Source organism: Vigna unguiculata, chromosome 11 (assembly GCF_004118075.2).
Source record: "Vigna unguiculata cultivar IT97K-499-35 chromosome 11, ASM411807v1, whole genome shotgun sequence".
NCBI lineage: Eukaryota > Viridiplantae > Streptophyta > Magnoliopsida > Fabales > Fabaceae > Vigna > Vigna unguiculata.
Genome location: NC_040289.1, coordinates 9,150,437 through 9,169,359, shown reverse-complemented (window position 1 = coordinate 9,169,359; position 18,923 = coordinate 9,150,437). Strand labels below are relative to the sequence as shown.

The 18,923-nt window shown below is 28.8% G+C and overlaps 1 protein-coding gene across 1 annotated transcript; it reads right to left on the bottom strand.

The window, feature by feature from the left end:
- Positions 1-13,066: 13,066 nt before the first annotated feature.
- LOC114168244 (probable E3 ubiquitin-protein ligase ATL44) lies at positions 13,067-13,996 on the bottom strand. Its single transcript, XM_028052995.1, has 2 exons — positions 13,460-13,996; positions 13,067-13,366 (listed from the first exon to the last, which is right to left on the bottom strand). The coding sequence occupies exons 1-2, from the start codon at positions 13,884-13,886 to the stop codon at positions 13,161-13,163; spliced, it is 633 nt and encodes a 210-aa protein (XP_027908796.1). The 5' UTR covers positions 13,887-13,996; the 3' UTR covers positions 13,067-13,160.
- Between the last annotated feature and the right edge of the window lie 4,927 nt (positions 13,997-18,923).

Sequence of the window (18,923 nt, the reverse complement as noted above, 5' to 3'; positions counted from 1 at the left end):
GAGATGAACACCTTTCTCTTAATCACACAGAGAACCTTGACCTTAGCTTTCCTAGCAATAGCAGCAGCACTCAATCTCCTAGAACACCTCTCAGAAAAAGTTATCGCTCTACCCACACTAGGTTTTTCAAAGCTTCTATTGAGAACACTCAGACAACTCTCTTGCAATCACAGCACTAGCACTCTAGCTTCTCAAAAAGGTAAGTGAGAAGTAACTCTGAAGTTCCTTAAATAAAGGTTCCATAAATTAGGTCAAAAAGGTGAACAGTCGCGCCCAACTGACCAGGATAATCGATTATCACTAGTGATAATCGATTATTCCAGTGTGGTTTATGAAAAACAAATTTCTGAGCAGATAATCGATTATCAGAGGTGATAATCGAGTATTCCAGTGCTTTCTTGAAAAAATTGGTTCAGCTCAGGATAATCGATTATTCTAAGTGATAATTGATTATCACTTTGATTTTTCGAGAAATACCAGAATTTTCTTGTACAATACTGATTCTAACTAATCTAATTACATTTTACAAGATAGCTTTAAACACAACAATACATGGTCTTCATATTGACTTCCAGATGGCTTTCAGGCTTCTTTTATCATCATCAAAATCTTTCTTCAGCATTTAGACTTGTATTGCTTTTGCCAACAATCTCCCCCTTTTTGATGATGATCAAAACAATATGTTTAAAGTATCTGCAATCAAAATATCTTACAAGTAGATTTGTTAGTAGCATTGTTTGGTTTAAACGTTTAAACTTTTTCTCCCCCTGTTTTGATCATATGAAAAAAAGTTTTAATAGAGAAGCTCCCCCTCAATGAGACAATGGTAAAGAATAGCAATAAAAAGAGACGTTTATTGAGAAATAATAAAACTGGAAAAAATACTACAATAAAAAATAACTATGATGTAGACTTTTAAAAGTCTTGACTCATGTCATCATCTTCATCATATTTATCAAAGTTATGTTCTAAATTAGAAATCCTAGAATCTATTCCTCTAATTAATCTAGTGACTTCTTCATGTCTGTGAGTGGAGAGAAGAAAGAATTCTTCAAGTCTCTGGTTGAGGTTTAAAATGTGATCCTCTAAAGAAGAGGATGAGCCACCAACACCATTGGATGATCCAATATTTGTGTCAACAGGAGGAATAGGAGCAGTGGGAGGATTTTCTTCTTCTTCATTGTCCGAGGGAGGCATATCATCCTTGTGAATGTAAGTATTCCCAAAAGGAATAAATTTCATCTGCTTCAAGGAGTTTTCCGCAATTTTGTTTGCCTCAGTGGTCTTATGAGACTGTTCATCAGAGACATTTACCCCTTTGTACTCACAAATACGAGAGATGAGCAAGGAATACGGGAGAGGATATTGAGGCAATCTCTTGGCTTTGAGCATGGTGTCAAGAATGATGCTTGGCCAATAGATAGGAATGTGGTTGAGCATGGCATAAATGATCATAAGATCTACTTCACTGTACTGTGCATGGTTTGTACCATGTGGACATAAAATCCAAACAATGAGATAGTGAAGTAGACGCTCATTGATTTTGAGAGGTTCGGCTAGCAATTGGCGGCCTATTTCTTGATCTGGGCATCGCATAAAGGATCTATATGCAAAAATTCTATTGAACCCTTCAATGCCAGCCGTGAGGATTGGAGATGTGCCATCATGAATGGGAAATTGTGCAATATTTTCCCAAATATCATCATCTAAAATAATGTCGACACCTTTCACCTTTGTGAACCCAACTCCATCTCTGAATTTGTAATTGAAGTAGAAGGCTCGTACCAAATCCGGGTAGTAGGTGCCTTGCATCTTTGTGAAGAATTTCACACCTTGTTCAGCCAGAAAATTTTGAATTGTGAAATGGCGATTGACAAACCATTGAGACTGGATGAATTTCGGAGTGATGAGGGGTTTGTCTTTCCACAATGTGATGAATTCAGATCTTCTTTCTTCATCCGAAATCCATCCTTCAATGGAAGCAGTCCTAGGTGCAGTTAAGGGTTGAGAAGCACGAGATGCAGTCCTTCTGCGGGTAGGAATCTTTCTACGAGAGGGTTCAACCATGGTTGAGGTAAAGGAGAGGGAAGCTTTTGAGAGTTTTTGAGAAAATAAAAAAATGAGAGGTTCTTGAGTGTTGATTAAGAGAAAAAAGTGTTCTGGTGACAAAAATGGCTAAGATTTATAGAGAAGAGTATCCAACGGCCATATACACGTGATTTGATGCAAATCTAGCTGTTGTAACGACTAGTTTTTGAATTTATTTGGTCCAACGACGTGTAATAATCGATTATCCTAAGGTGATAATCGATTATTGGTTCATGAACTGGGCAAAATATGAAGTCTGACAAGCTGATAATCGATTATCCTAAGTGATAATCGATTATTCCAGTGAGTTTTTGATTTTTTTTTTTGGCTCAGAATGAAGGATAATCGATTATTGCCCCAAATAATCGATTATTCCAGAATGTTTTGGGATTTTTAAGAGTGGCTGATAATCGATTATTGGCACCTATAATCGATTATTTACACTATTTTTCGGATTTTTAAGGATTTTGAGTTTTTGGCAATTTAAGAGATCTCTAATATGCCTAAGTCTCTTCTTAGTTCATAAAATCTATCTTTAGCTAAAGGTTTGGTAAAGATATCAGCTATTTGGTGCTTTGTATCTACGTATTCTATCTCACAATTTCCTTTATTAATGTGATCTCTTAGGAAATGATGCCTTATTTCAATATGCTTTGTCCTAGAGTGCATTATGGGATTTTTAGTTAAATTAATAGCATTGGTATTATCACATTTTAGAGGTATGTGATTTAGAAAGATATTATAATCTTCTAGTTGTTGTTTCATCCAAAGAATTTGAGCACAACAGTTTCCAGTTGCTATGTATTCAGCCTCTGTAGTTGACAAAGCCACACAAGCTTGTTTCTTCGTGTGCCAAGAGACTAATGAACTACCTAAGAGGTGACAAGTACCACTGATACTTTTTCTATCTATTTTACAACCACCATAATCAGCATCTGAATAGCCTATCAAATTAGGAGATGCTCCTGAAGGATACCAAAGTCCAAAACATGCAGTTCCTTTTAAGTATTTTAAAATTCTTTTTACTACAGTAAGATGTGATTCTTTTGGATTGGCTTGAAAACGAGCACACACACATACAGATTGCATAATGTCAGGCCTACTTGCAATAAGATACAACAAAGAACCTATCATGCCTCTAAACATAGTTTGATTTACCTCTATTCCTGATTCATCTTTGTCTAAGTAGCAGGAGGTTCCCATAGGAGTACTTGCTTCCTTAGTAGTATCCATTCCAAATTTCTTAAGTACTTCTTTACAGTACTTAGATTGAGAAATGAAAGTTCCATTTTCCATTTGCTTAATTTGAAGACTCAAAAAGAATGTCAATTCTCCCATCATTGACATTTCAAATTCTCCCTGCATTATGCTTGCAAAGCCTTTACATAGTGAACTATCAGTAGACCCGAATATTATGTCATCTACATAAATCTGAACTAGCAAAATATGCTCATTTACTCTTTTAATAAATAGAGTTAAATCAATTTTACCTCTTTCAAAATCATTTTCTAACAAAAATGTACTTAATCGTTCATACCAAGATCTAGGTGCTTGTTTTAATCCATACAATGCTTTCTTTAATTTATAAATGTGATTAGGAAACTTATAGTCTTCAAATCCAGGTGGTTGTTCAACATACACATTTTCTTTTATAAATCCATTTAGGAAAGCACTTTTGACATCCATCTGATATAGTTTAAATTTCATGAGAGAAGCATAGGCAAGAAGTAAACGTATAGCTTCTAACCTGGCAACTGGAGCATAAGTCTCATCATAGTCTATACCTTCTTCTTGTCTGTACCCCTTTGCCACAAGTTTGGCTTTGTTTTTAGTGATGTTTCCATCTTCATCCAGCTTGTTTCTAAACACCCATTTTGTTCTTATGACTTGGTGTGAATCTTCCTTAGGAATGAGTTCCCAAACTTCATTCCTTTCAAATTGATTAAGCTCTTCTTGCATTGCTATACACCATTGATCATCTTGAAGAGCTTCTTCTACATTTTTGGGTTCTATTTGTGAAACAAAGGCAATAGTCATACAGAAATTTGACATATTTCTAGTAACTACTCCCTTTGATATATCTCCAATGACATTTTCCAAAGACAATCCTCTAGGTGATTTCCAACTTTTGGAAAGATCTTCAGGTTCAGTCAATGGGTTCTCATTTAGGTACATTTCATCAAGAGCTTCTTTAAAATATTCTTCATCACCTGCATTTGTTTTACTTGACTCAAGAGGGTTCTCCTCAAGGTCCACAATTTCATCAAAAACAACATGCACAGATTCTTCCATATTCAAGGTTCTTCTATTGAAAATTCTATAGGCTTTACTAGTTAATGAATATCCTAAGAAAATAGCTTCATCAGCTTTAGAATCAAATTTACCAAAATTTTCTTTTCCGTTATTTAGAACAAAGCATTTGCATCCAAATATTTTTAAATGTGGTACATTAGGCTTTCTTCCTTTAAACAATTCATAGGGGGTAATTTTTAAAATTGGTCTAATGAGCATTCTATTTAATACATAACAAGCTGTGCTCACAGCATTAGCCCAAAAATATTTAGGCACATCATATTCGTTCAACATTGTGCGAGCTAATTCTTCTAAAGATCTATTTTTCCTTTCTACAACTCCATTTTGTTGAGGAGTTCTAGGTGCAGAAAAATTATGCATAATTTCGTTTTCTTCACAAAAGTTTTCAAACAATTCATTTTGAAATTCTCCATCATGATCACTTCTTAAAACTTTAATTTTCAAATCTTTTTCATTTTGAACTGATTTTGCAAACTTCTTAAAAGCTTTAAATGCCTCACTTTTTAGTGTGAGAAAGAAAGTCCATGTATATCTTGAGTAATCATCAACAATAACAAGAGCATAATAATTTCCTCCAAAACTTTTTGTCCTTGAAGGACCAAACAAATCCATATGCAGAAGTTCTAAAGGTTTTGATGTAGAAATCACATTTTTTTAATGAAATGGAGATTTTACTTGTTTTCCTTTTTGACATGCATCACATAGTTTATCTTTTTCAAACTTTATTTTTGGCAATCCAATTACTAATTCTTTAGAAATCAGTTTGTTTAATTGTTGCATGTTAATATGAGCAGCTCGTTTATGCCATAACCAAGGATTTTCTTCTTTAACAACCAAACAAGTTATATCACTAGATGATGCAGTATCAAGATCAATTAAGTAAATGTTATTGTGTCTCATACCTTTTAAGGTTACTTCTTTGGAGTTCTTTTGATGAATAGTGCAGTAGTCACTCTCAAATATTACTTTGAGTCCTTTATCACATAATTGGCTTATACTGAGAAGATTGTGATTTAGTCCTTCTACATACAGTACATCCTTGATCTCCAAAGTATTTTCTCCACTTACATCACCTGTTCCAAGTATTTTTCCTTTGTTGTTATCCCCATAAGTGACAAATCCTTGTTTCTTTCTTTTAAAGTTCTTAAACTTCTTTTTGTCTTCAGTCATGTGTCTTGAACAACCACTGTCAAGATACCACATTGATCTTCTGGATTTAGAAGTCATCTGCAAAATAAGGAAACAATTCATTTAGGTCCCCAACAACTTGTTTGGGTCCTTGGGGTTAGAATAAAAATATCTAAGTATGAACAGGCACCCAATGATACTTCCCATTTGGAACACCAAAATGTTTAATATTGCATTTGTTTGAAGTATGACCCTTTTTCATGCAATAAAAACATGTAGCAGTACATGCATATGTATTCATAAAATGAGATGTTCCTTTTTCTACCCAAACTTTACGAGTTCTTTTAGTTTTATTTTTATGATTATGAGCGTGCCTGGTCTTATTTGGGTTTTTCTTGAGATTAAATTTTTCACAATTTTTATTTTCTAAGGCATCTTCAAGATGTTTTTCCAAAATACATATATCAAACATATAGCTTTTACATGAAGCACATTCAACAGTTTCTTTTTCTTTATTTTCTAATATCGAAATTTTATTTTTCAAAAATTCTTCTTCTTCAAGAGATTTTTCAAATTTACTTTGCAATTCTTTAAAATCAGATTTTAGCTTTTTATGAGCAGTATCTAATTTACTAGATTTAATTAGTAATTGTTGAAAGGCATCATACAAATGATCATAGTCATTTTCATGGCAAGTAGAATTTACCTCACTGTCAGAATCATCATGATTAGCCATCAAACATAGATTCGCTTCTTCATTTTCAGAATCACTAGAATTTGATGAGCTTGAGGCATTGTCTTCCCATGCTATGTATGCCTTCTTTTTAAAGAATTTTCTGCCCTTCTTTTCTTCACTTTCTTTGAATTTGGGCAATCAGCTTTGAAGTGTCCAGATTCTCCACATCCGTAGCATTTGAAATTTGAGGATGATCCTTGATTATCCTTCTTGTTGCTCTTGAATTGATTTTTACCTTTGGCCTTCATGAATTTTGTAAATTTCTTAATCATAAGACTAAGATTTTCATCGTCATCCGAATCTTCTTCTTCCTTTTGCCTTTTGCCTTTAACCACTTCGGTTTTAAAGGCTATGTTCTTCTTTCTTCCAATATCTTCTTCATCATTTAATCTTCCTAATTCAAGCTCATGTTCTCTCAGCTTTCCAAATAGAGCCGCCATTGTCATTGTCACAAGATTTTGCGACTCCGTGATGGCTGTCACCTTTGGCTGCCAAGTCCTATTCAAGGATTTAAGAATTTTTATATTTAATTCATCAGTGTCAAAAGTTTTACCTAGACCTGTGAGATGATTGACGATATGTGTGAATCGTTTCTGCACATCGTATATAGTTTCTTCTTGTTGCATCTGAAACATTTCGTATTCTTGGATCAAGGAGTTCTTGCGTGCTCTTTTCACATCGTCTATTCCTTCATGGGTTACACACAATAATTCCCACATTTCTTGTGCACTTGTGCAGACTGAGATCCTGTAAAACTCATCTAGGGTTAAGGCAGATGAAATTATATTTCTAGCTTTTACATCATACTGAGAACGTCTATTTTCGTCTGCTGTCCATTGCGAGAATGGCTTTGGTTCCTGCACATCATTTACAACATTAACAGGAACAAATGGACCATTTACAACAGCATCCCAAATACCTCTATCAACAGATTCCAGAAAAATTTGCATCCTAACTTTCCAGAAAGGATAGTTTTCACCAGTAAATAGAGGAGGTCTGTTGATAGACGCACCCTCAGCAAAAGTTTGATTTTGTCCAACCATTTTCGAAAAATTTGAAAAACTATCAAAGCAAGCTATGATACCAATTGTTGGTATCACGCAACGGAATGTTTAAACGTGTGGACAAAAACCAAGAGGGGGGTGAATTGGTTTTAAGTAATAAAATTAATACTTTAAACTTTTTCCAAAATTTATCAATTAAATCAATAATTAATTTCTTTTAATACAATAATAGATGAAATGAAGAGATAGAGAAGAAGATTGAACACAAGTATTTATACTGGTTCGGATCAAAAGACCCTACGTCTAGTTGTTAATCTCTCAAAAACAAGATTAACTAAATCACTAACAAGTAACAGATTTACAATTAGATATTAAGAGTGTAAGGAAAGAAAACACCTGTCTTGAATCACACAAGAGATGAACACCTTTCTCTTAATCACACAGAGAACCTTGACCTTAGCTTTCCTAGCAATAGCAGCAGCACTCAATCTCCTAGAACACCTCTCAGAAAAAGTTATCGCTCTACCCACACTAGGTTTTTCAAAGCTTCTATTGAGAACACTCAGACAACTCTCTTGCAATCACAGCACTAGCACTCTAGCTTCTCAAAAAGGTAAGTGAGAAGTAACTCTGAAGTTCCTTAAATAAAGGTTCCATAAATTAGGTCAAAAAGGTGAACAGTCGCGCCCAACTGACCAGGATAATCGATTATCACTAGTGATAATCGATTATTCCAGTGTGGTTTATGAAAAACAAATTTCTGAGCAGATAATCGATTATCAGAGGTGATAATCGAGTATTCCAGTGCTTTCTTGAAAAAATTGGTTCAGCTCAGGATAATCGATTATTCTAAGTGATAATCGATTATCACTTTGACTTTTCGAGAAATACCAGAATTTTCTTGTACAATACTGATTCTAACTAATCTAATTACATTTTACAAGATAGCTTTAAACACAACAACACATGGTCTTCATATTGACTTCCAGATGGCTTTCAGGCTTCTTTTATCATCATCAAAAGATTTCTTCCGCATTTAGACTTGTATTTCTTTTGCCAACAGTGTATATCTTGATATATGAGATGTCTAGATAAAGGAAAGTATCCGAAACTCTAGTAATTGTTCATGTATTTATGTGGTGAGAGTGGCAGGACGTCCTAGTCTTGGGACATATTGGGCCCAAGACAATAGAGGATTAACCATGTGCGTGGTTGGGTGATAACCCCTTGCGTCTAGACTCTGCAAAGTTTAGAAACTAGCACATGTGCATACTTCCTTTAGAATTTTATATCAAGAGTATGATCCGGATATCGAGTCATAATAGTTTGCATTTGTTGGCTCTCAAATGTTATGAGTGTCTATTATTTAATTGTTAATAACCTGCTTTGCCTTTTTCTTGCTCTATAATATGTTAAAGATATTTTCTCTAGCTTACCTTTTCAATTGTGTCTGCTTCTTGTCTCGTTTTCTCTTTTGCGATGATCACCATAATGGTGGGAGCAGATGGAGAAAATTCTGATGCTAGATCTAGTAGTGGTGACGTAGCTGCCTATTTGTGCTTATGTTAGCCGTGGCTCATGTGAGCAGTTTTAAGGCCCAAGTGCCTTTGTAATTTCGCTGCTCTAGGAGTAACTTTTTGTAGACTATTAAACCTCTTATGCCTATGTTTTGTTCATGGCATCGTTGGTGTACCTTAGTATTTTTTTAAGTACTATCATGGATGACTGTAACAGTGAATCACCTTATATGTACGGTTAATCTGGTTACTCTCTTACTATTATGAATGGGTGATATTCTATTTAATTGAATTATTCTATTTAATTGGGATGTCCCAGTTAGTTTTAAGATTAAGATAAAATTTACTAAAAGATAAAAAGTAGATCGTAATATTTCATTTATTATTCAATCTTGTAAGTAGATTTGTAAATTTTCAAATTAATATTTTATATATAATTTGTTAGTTAATTTAAAAAATAATGTATATAAACTATATCAAAGTATATTATATAAGGTAGTAATAATATTTTGCATTATTCTTATGATTTTAATATATATATATATATATATATATATATATATATATATATATATATATATTCAAAGTTAATTTATGTTTTTTATTTAGATGTATAACTTTAACTTTATTATATAACTATTAGAATTTATTAAAACATTAACCGTTACAAAATTCTACATTCAAAGTTAATTACAAAATTCCACTTTTTAAAATTAAATTTTACCTGTAAATAATGAAATTATTCATATCTTCTACCTGAGAAATTTCTAAAATTGCGTTACAATTATTTTTAAAATATAAAATAAATACTAAACTTTTCTGTACATGTTAAAACCATTACTTATATCTTAAAATAATAGAGACAATTGTAGTAGTAAAAAAATTAAAATTATTTTCATTTGCTATAAATTTAAAGATCTCAACCCATTATAATAGATATATGATGATGGTTATCATATTTATATTTTTAAATTTTAAAGTCGTTGTCATTTATTTTAAAATAATTATTTTTGTATAGACCATTAAATAAAAAATCGGTTACTTATTTTTTTTAACTTTTACTATTTATTTATTTATTTTATAACATTATTAATAAAAGATTCAATTAACTCTTTTATTTAAAAATGATAAAAATGTATTGTGACCATTATCTACCCAATTAGACCTAAACTTATTAAAAACCAAACATAATTAAGCGAATATTAAAATAAAAAATTTATATTTTAAAAATTATTAAAATTACAAACTTCCATTTTTTTTAAATTAATTTTTTATCTGTAAATAATGAAATTATTCATATTTCTACCGTAATAAATTTCTAAAATTCCATTACAACATAATTTCAAGTTTATAATTATAATAAGTTAATGTATCAAAAATTATTTTTAAAATATAAGATAAATAATAAACATTTGTGTACATGTTAAAATCATTACTTATATGGATTATGGTTATCATCTTTACAATTTTAAATGTTAAGGTCTTTGCCATTTATTTTAAAATATAGTTTTTGTATAGAACATTCCAATAGGTTACTTATTTTTTAACTCTTACTATTTATTTATTTATTTATTTTACAACACTATTTAATAATAGATTAAATTAACTCATTTATTTAAATTATGTAATGCGACCATTATCTATGCGAACTTAATTGGAAGGTAGACTTATGAAATTTTAACATAAATAAATATAAGAGAGTATAAAATATAAAATATTTCCCAATTCTAAAATAATAATTAATTTCTGAAAATGAAATATTTTTAAAAATAGAAATATTTCCTACAAACTAATTTAAATAAAAAATATATTAAGTTAATATTTACAACAATGAGTTATATAATAAATCTTATATTTTTTTAAAAAAGCAAGTGAAAAAAAAAAATTGTCTTATTGCAAATGATGAGTAGTCAAAAAATACGAAAGGGCAAAGACTCGTCTACATCTAAATAATTGATACAAAACGCAAAGACTCAGGTCTACATCTAAATAATCGTCAATGCTTGGACATTATTGTTTTGTACAAGCAATCCAAATCGCAATCATACGAAGTATTAGGCAAAATTACAAATCAAAATCGCAGTCATCAAAATATGAGTTACTTTAAAGTTAAATTTACAAATTTGGGTTAGTTGACTAAAGTATTACACGAGAAGGGTGAAATCGTCATGGGTAACGACACATAAGGTGAAGTCGTTAGGAGTGGTATCATTTTCTTTTAAAAATTTTAAAATGCAAAAAACGTCAGGAGTGATAACAACATCAAGAAAGGAAGTCGTTAGGAAAGGAACCGACTTCACATGAAACCACTTTGAGTCCTAATGGTTTTGCTTTTTTATTTTTTATTTTTATATTTTCACTTTTTTTATTACAAGATAAACTCATTAAATAATACTACATACAATTTTATATTTTATGTTTATTAACATTCAATAGTTGGCACGTTTTACTAAAATAATATGTTTTGGAGTATTATATTATTTGAGTTTTAAACTAAAATATGTAATATTGATAATTTTTTTAATGTTTAAGCTTTTTTTAATTTGCAGCGTATTTTTTAGTAAAAAAAGTTAGAAAATTAATTAAAAAAACACAAAAAAAAAATCTAAAAATTAATAATATAAAATAGTTTTATCTTAAAGTTGAAATATAATATATAAATACATTATCTATGACTTCAAGTACCACATGGAGGTCAGCGCCTAGTATCCATCGTTTACGGCTAGGACTACTGGGGTATCTAATCCCATTCGCTCCCCTAGCTTTCGTCTCTCAGTGTCAGTGTCGGCCCAGCAGAGTACTTTCGCCGTTGGTGTTCTTTCCGATCTCTACGCATTTCACCGCTCCACCGGAAATTCCCTCTGCCCCTACCGTACTCCAGCTTGGTAGTTTCCACCGCCTGTCCAGGGTTAAGTCCTGGGATTTGACGGCGAACTTAAAAAGCCACCTACAAACACTTTACGCCCAATCATTCCGGATAACGCTTGCATCCTCTGTCTTACCGCGGCTGCTGGCACAGAGTTAGCCGATGCTTATTCCCCGGATACCTTCTTGGTCTGATCGGTCGTCTGGGTGGTTGGTGTTGGTGTTGTTCATCCTCATCTTCACTATCATCTTCGTCTTGTTATGGTTGAGGAAAAGGGGATTTTTGAAAAGTCGGTGGTGAAGGATAGAAAGGCATTGATGATGACGGTCGTGGAGTATATTACATTTTTTAATTTTTTCTTAAAAGAAACTCTAATAATATAATATATTTTGCCAAGATGTGACGGCTACAAACCAAAACTATGTAATAAAAAATAAAATAAATGTGATTGAAAAATTTTAAAAACCAAAACCGTTAGGATCCAAAACGATTTTACTTGAAATCAGTTTTAATCCTAACGACTTCTACTGCTGAAGTCGTTACAATTTATAACGTTTTTTGCTTTTTAAAATTTTTAAAAGACGATCTCACTCTTAATGATTTTATTTTGTGTGTCGTCACCTATCATGATGATTTCACCCATGTAAAGTGACCCAGATCTGTAATTTTGCCGAAATATTACTCATCGAATCAATTAACTCAAACTAATAGTGCACTTTTCACCCTTCGTTGCATGTTACAAAGTGGTCGATCAACAATCACATGACACGTGAACAAAAATAGTTGTCAAATTACTTTACATAATTTTTTTTAAAAAACTAAAATTACAAAATTATTGATCCGAGAATTTTTCTTTTTTTAAATTAGGATTTAGACGAGATACAAATTTACTGCGAAAATGTTTACTATACCCAATTAGGCCTAAACTGTTAAAAACCAAACACTACGATTTTATTTAAAGCATAATATATATAGTACATATCACAATCAAAAAATTAATGATATAAATCCATGAAACAATCAAATTGTTACATTTTTTTTTAATTTGGGGAATTTAATCAAACCGAGAAAATGTAATTAAGCCACCAGACATTCCTTAAGCGTTTAACATTTTTAAAATCCTAAAATCCTACCAAATACATTTTTTTTTTCTGTTTATCTGTGTTAGTTAATTCTCAATAAAGAAAAACAATATAACAATATAAATTAGATTGGTGATGATACAAACACTCATTCCCTATTCCATATTTATCCGATGCTAACAAACTTATATTTTTTTAAAATTTAAAATGAATAAGTGTAACGTAACAAAAATAATAACTTTTTTATAGGTAGCTGATAGGATTAAAACAAACAGATATTTTTCATAAAAATTAGCAGGAAAAGAAGGAAATTTGTTATTCAATCCGTTTCCTATAGTTCAAACTGTGCAATCAATGAACACGTCACTAATGTCTAATTTTTACTGTGATTCCTCAGAAAAAAATGTTCTAAAAAACTTTCACACATTACACTAAATCTTCCGAAAACTCTATGCTTCTTCTTCTGAAGACGGTGGCTGAAGATGCCACACAGAGACGACAATTTGGACAAGTGGGTTTTTCCTCTAACCAGTGTTTGATACAATCACAATGAAAAATGTGCCCACAAACTGAAAACACAACACACTCTTCTCCATTCTTGAACTCTTCCAAGCAAATCGCACATTCACTCCCTACAACAAAAACCCAAAACGCAAGAACAATTTTATACAGATATTTTGTTTTCTATAACACTATTCTTTAACAATTTATAGAATTTTGTTCACCTGAAAGCAATGTTTGGTTTCCGAAGCATACGATAGATCCGAGAAGCTTCTTTACTTGTTGCGTTTGGCCCCTTCTTTTCTCTTCAACGACCCAGAAAAGGTTATTGAAAATTTTGACGACCCTGTGGTTTTTGGGTGGGGTGTGTGCATGAAAAGAGAATGTTTGTGTGAACCTGCAAAGGAAGAGGGTGGTGACGCAAAGGAGAAGAAGAATGGCTGCAGAAACAATGGGTGAGAAAACGTAGAAGAACATGAAAATCAGTGCTGCGATGGAAAGAGCAACGATGCAGGAAAAAAAGGGAGGGGAAGGTGGTGAAGAGAATTCATGAATTCTTGGAACTCTGTTGTTCTGCTCCATCATGTGTTGTTTGAGCACAGGTTTCGATGCTGGCATGGATTTTGTTTGTATTTGGATGCAACGGGACATTGGCTTAGGAAGATTAGATACAACGTAAGGGAAATAAAAAAAAAAAAAAAAGACAACCAAGAATTGTGCCCACTAGTTTTGGTTTTTACGTGTAACAGGTAATATGAAATAAGAAGGGTACACAATGAGGATAATCAAGATATATCCTCGAACTAGGTTTATAGAAGTGGATGGTGATTCAAAGAACATTGGGATTTTGGTATTTCTTAAAAATTTATCATTATGATGAACAAATTATTTTTATTATGATATAAAATAAAAATTTACGCACACAAAGCTTTTATTTATTATTTTAAAAAATAAAATTTTAATTTTAATATTATTCTTGGTATTAAAAAATAATATATATATATATATATATATATATATATATATACACACACACTAGTGTATACACATACACTATGGTGCCGTGTGTGTACGTATTTTTTAGATATGAATGATAGTATCTTAGTAAATAATAATAGTGTAACATTTTTAAGTTAATATATAAAATAAGTTTATATTTATTAAAAATAAAGTGAAATGAATAAAAAAAAATAAACAGTTTTACATAAAATAGATAAAAATAACTGTTAATTTTAAAAAATTTAATAAATAATTATATTGTAAAAGATAGAATTGGTATTATAAGATGTGAAAAAAAAAGAAAATCTTTTTATATATTGTTATATATATATATATATATATATATATATATATATATATATATATATATATATATATATATATATATATATATATATATATATATATATATGATTCTTATTTATTTTGGCATGTTGACTGGAGTTCAATTTCTGCGTGGGATTTATGGTATTATTTTTTTATGTGACTAATTACTAATTTTAATACATTTTAAAACATTAAAATCAAAATCAGTATTTATTACTCGGCATTCAAAAATCCAAATATGGACTCAAAATATTAGGATATGTAATTAGAGAACGAAGAATGCTTATGTACTCCTAACTTTATGAGAAATGTTTTAGACATGATTTGTGAAATATATTTTTGATTCTCATTACCCTCAATTTGTCTAAAAATTTGATGTGATAAAGAGAATGAGTGAACAAACAGGTGCAAGATGAATGTAAAAATTAAAATATAAAATTTTAGATTTATAAGTAGTTTATTGTGATGTATATTTGTGTAAATGGTAAAGTGTTGTTTTTATTCTACTAATTATATATAACTATTAGAAATAATTTTAGTTATGAATTATTTTTTTCAGTTATGACTGTTAAAATAACTAGCATTAATTAAAATAATAAATTTTATCACATAAATAGTTAGTTCAATAATGTTTTTTAATTGAGAGATATTCTTAAACTGTTATTTATTTATCTATCTTTTTGTAATAATTATATATTTTCTACTTAATCGTTATTTAATTTATATTTATTATTTATTATTTATTATGACGTACAAATGACAAAAATAAAATAAAATTGTCTATAATTATTTTATTAAAAAATATTATGTATTTTAGTTTCTATATATTATAAAATGTAACAATGTGATTATTGATCTATCTTCACGATAAAGTTTTAAACCAGTCACGAAATAGTTTATCTGATTTTAAAATAATTATTATAAAATCAACACACTTTTGTATTTAATAAATGCTTTAAGGAAATCATTATAATTGTCAGCAAAAGATAATTGTTATAAATAAAGTTTTTCCTTACAGGATAGTTTACGATAAGATAATATTGTAGAATTTTTTTATTGTAAATACATAACATTATTTAGTTATTATCAAATCCACAGACTTTCATATTTAGAATGTTTGAAGGAAATCATTATAATGTGACGAAATATAATTATAACAGAAATACAATTTTTCATATATGATAGTTTGTGATAAATAACATTAATTGCATAAATTATTTTTATTATAAATAAATAGATAACGTATTTTCTTAATAAAAACATTTTAATTTGTTTCTTGACTGGGTAAAGAATTGGTCTTTATTATTTTATTTTAATGGTTCCGTTTTGCAAAGCTTCAAAAACACGTAAGTCTTCTTGTGTTTGTAGTGCATTAATGTATTTTATTATTTATGTATTTTCATCTAAAAATAAGGGCATAACTCCAGAGTGGAGGAAACTGTTTTATACGTTATCTAATTAATTTGTTATTTTATAAAAGAAAAAATTAAGTATGCATTAATTACGATCTTAAAGTCACAAACTAATGAAATGAATGTAAATTTTGGTTTGACTTATTGTCTATGATTCACTCACTGACACTTTAACTTGAGTTACGTAACATGTTCGATACTTTAGAATACTTTATTAATATTTATCAATAAAATATTAAATTTATACAATCATAATACACTACATGAATTTTTTTTTAATAATGACTAACTTTAGTAACAAAAAATAATTAGTCACTATATAATGACCAATTAAGATATCAATTTAAAAACTAAAAATTATTAGCAACTAAAATAGTTCTAAAAAATTATAATTGGTTTCTAAATTGATAATTAAAATAGTTTCTATTATGAATTAATTTATAAATTGATCACTAACATATTAGTTACCAAAATTTTGACTACCAAAATAAATGATTTCTAAATTGATCACTAACATTAGCAACTAGGTTTTGGTTACCAAAATAATTAGTTTCTAAATTGGTCTTCAATTAGAAAATTGATTTCTAACATATTTTTTGTTACTAAAATGGATTATTATTTAAGATTTTTTTTAATAGTACTTATATGATAACGATAATTTATATTTTTTATGTTCACAATTTTAGTACATATAGTTTTATTTTGGATTCATACAATAACGATCATATATTTATTATGTTTTTAAAAATCACTCTTTAGTTTTTAATCTTCATATGTCACGTATCTATCATGTATCGTATTTTATTATTTTAAAAATAAATAAACGTATTGACGTGTCAGATACATGTCGTATTAATGAAGTATTCTGACCACTTTTTTCCCGCTGTTTAAAAAAAATTGAGTTTATTGCACCTTCCATATTTGTTTTATTTTCAAATAAGTAATAATATGCAATACTTGAAATATAAAAATTTTCTTAGTTAATGTTTCTAGATTATTATACCCTTACTCATTTTTATCAATATATATAACCTAACACTTAACTTTCTTATTAGCAAACAAAAATTCCTATCCATTTTATATATGAATATAAATTGTTCACATAAGATATGTGACAAAACATATTCAACTGTTAGCGTCTTTTTTTCTTTATATATATTTTTCAATTTTTTACGATTTCTTAATGCGAGACTTTAAATTCTCGTACATTTTCATTTACAAGTTCTTGAATAATTAATTTTCTTTTTATTTTTAGGTAAACTTTCGCAATGTAAAAAATGATCTCTAAGTTATTTAATATATTTTTATATTTTTATAATTTCAGTCCATTTTGAGATTATATATTTTCTGTGTTATTGTGTCATTAAAAATGAAATTTAAAATATAAAAATACTATTGATAAAAATACTACGATGTGGTAAGAAAATTTGGTTCTTCCCACGTTATAATTCAACTACCTGTGATCTTTAAATAAATGGTCCCTCCACCTTTCTTTAAAGCGAAAGTTTTGTGATCATTTGTTCCTGTTCCAAGTTTTATTCGCAAAAGAAATCAAGTAAAATTGTTAATCATATTATATATAAGGGTGTACAAAAACAATTTATCTCCGGTTAAAGAATTTCGACAAACTTTTTTAATCAGAGGTAGGTCACCACGTAAAAGATAAATAAATAGTAATGACGTTGCATATTTATATTATTAATTAAATATAAGAAAAATTTACTATATAAATTTGTGTGAATATAAAGTTAACTTTAAAGTCATTTTTTAAGGGGTTTGCTAACGGGTGTGTTAAGAATATTGGTTAAGGATAATTAATATATATTGGATCTTACAAAATTATATATGTAAGTGTGATATTAAATAAAATATGATCTAATAACTATTAGTGTAATTTATTTTTTAAACAAACAAAAATGCTCATAGATATTATACATGTATTTAATATTTTATTTAATATTCACAAATAAAAGTTAAAATTAATTAAATAATAAAATAACTATATTTTAATATTGCTAAAATTAAATACAATTAAATATAAAAAAGTTTAAATTAACTGAAAAATCAACAAAAAATAGTGATAAACATCTAAAAATTTTAAAAAGAAAAACAACATAAGAAAGTATAAATTAATAGAAAAACCAACAAAAAATTAGTGTTAAACATCCAAAAATATTAAAAAAAAATAATTAAAGTGTCAAATTGAGACTTAATTGAATTTTTTCTTTTTAATAAAAATCATAAAAATTCCAAAGTCCTTGTTTTATAAACTTTTTTAAAGATTTCAAATTGTAACAGTAAATTATTGTCTAAAAATTTAAAAAAGTATTTTTGTCTTTATAAAATTTTTATGTATATTTATACTATTTTAATTATTATATCTAATTATTTTAGTTTTTAATATAAAAATAATGATAACAAAACATATTTATTATTTGTTTTGGATATCGATTAGCATTCTTCTTTTAAAAATAATATTATAAGTCATTTGAAACTTATTTAGTAAAAATTTATTAATTGTTATATCTATCCTGTTACCGTTATCCTTTATTAATATGAGAGGAATGTATTAGAAATTTGCATTGACTAAATAAGTATTAACCTTAATAGTCAAATTTTCAAAGTTAATCATAAATTTTTTTTTTTAAAAGATGCTATTAAAATATCTTAATGTGATCTTTAACATAAATTTTAAATAAAATAATTTTTATATTAAATAAATTATATTAGGAGAAAAATATTTATTTTATTTTTCTATGATAGAGTTCATTATTGTTTTTGACAATCAATAATTTATTCTATCTCTAGGAAAATCGAAGGAATGATTATATGCCTTTCCTATCTCTTTTACATTTTTTTTCCAAACATGTTTTATATTTAAAACTATTATACGGGTTTATTTATTTATTTTTGTTTTAAATTTACTTTACGGAATAATACAAACACTAGT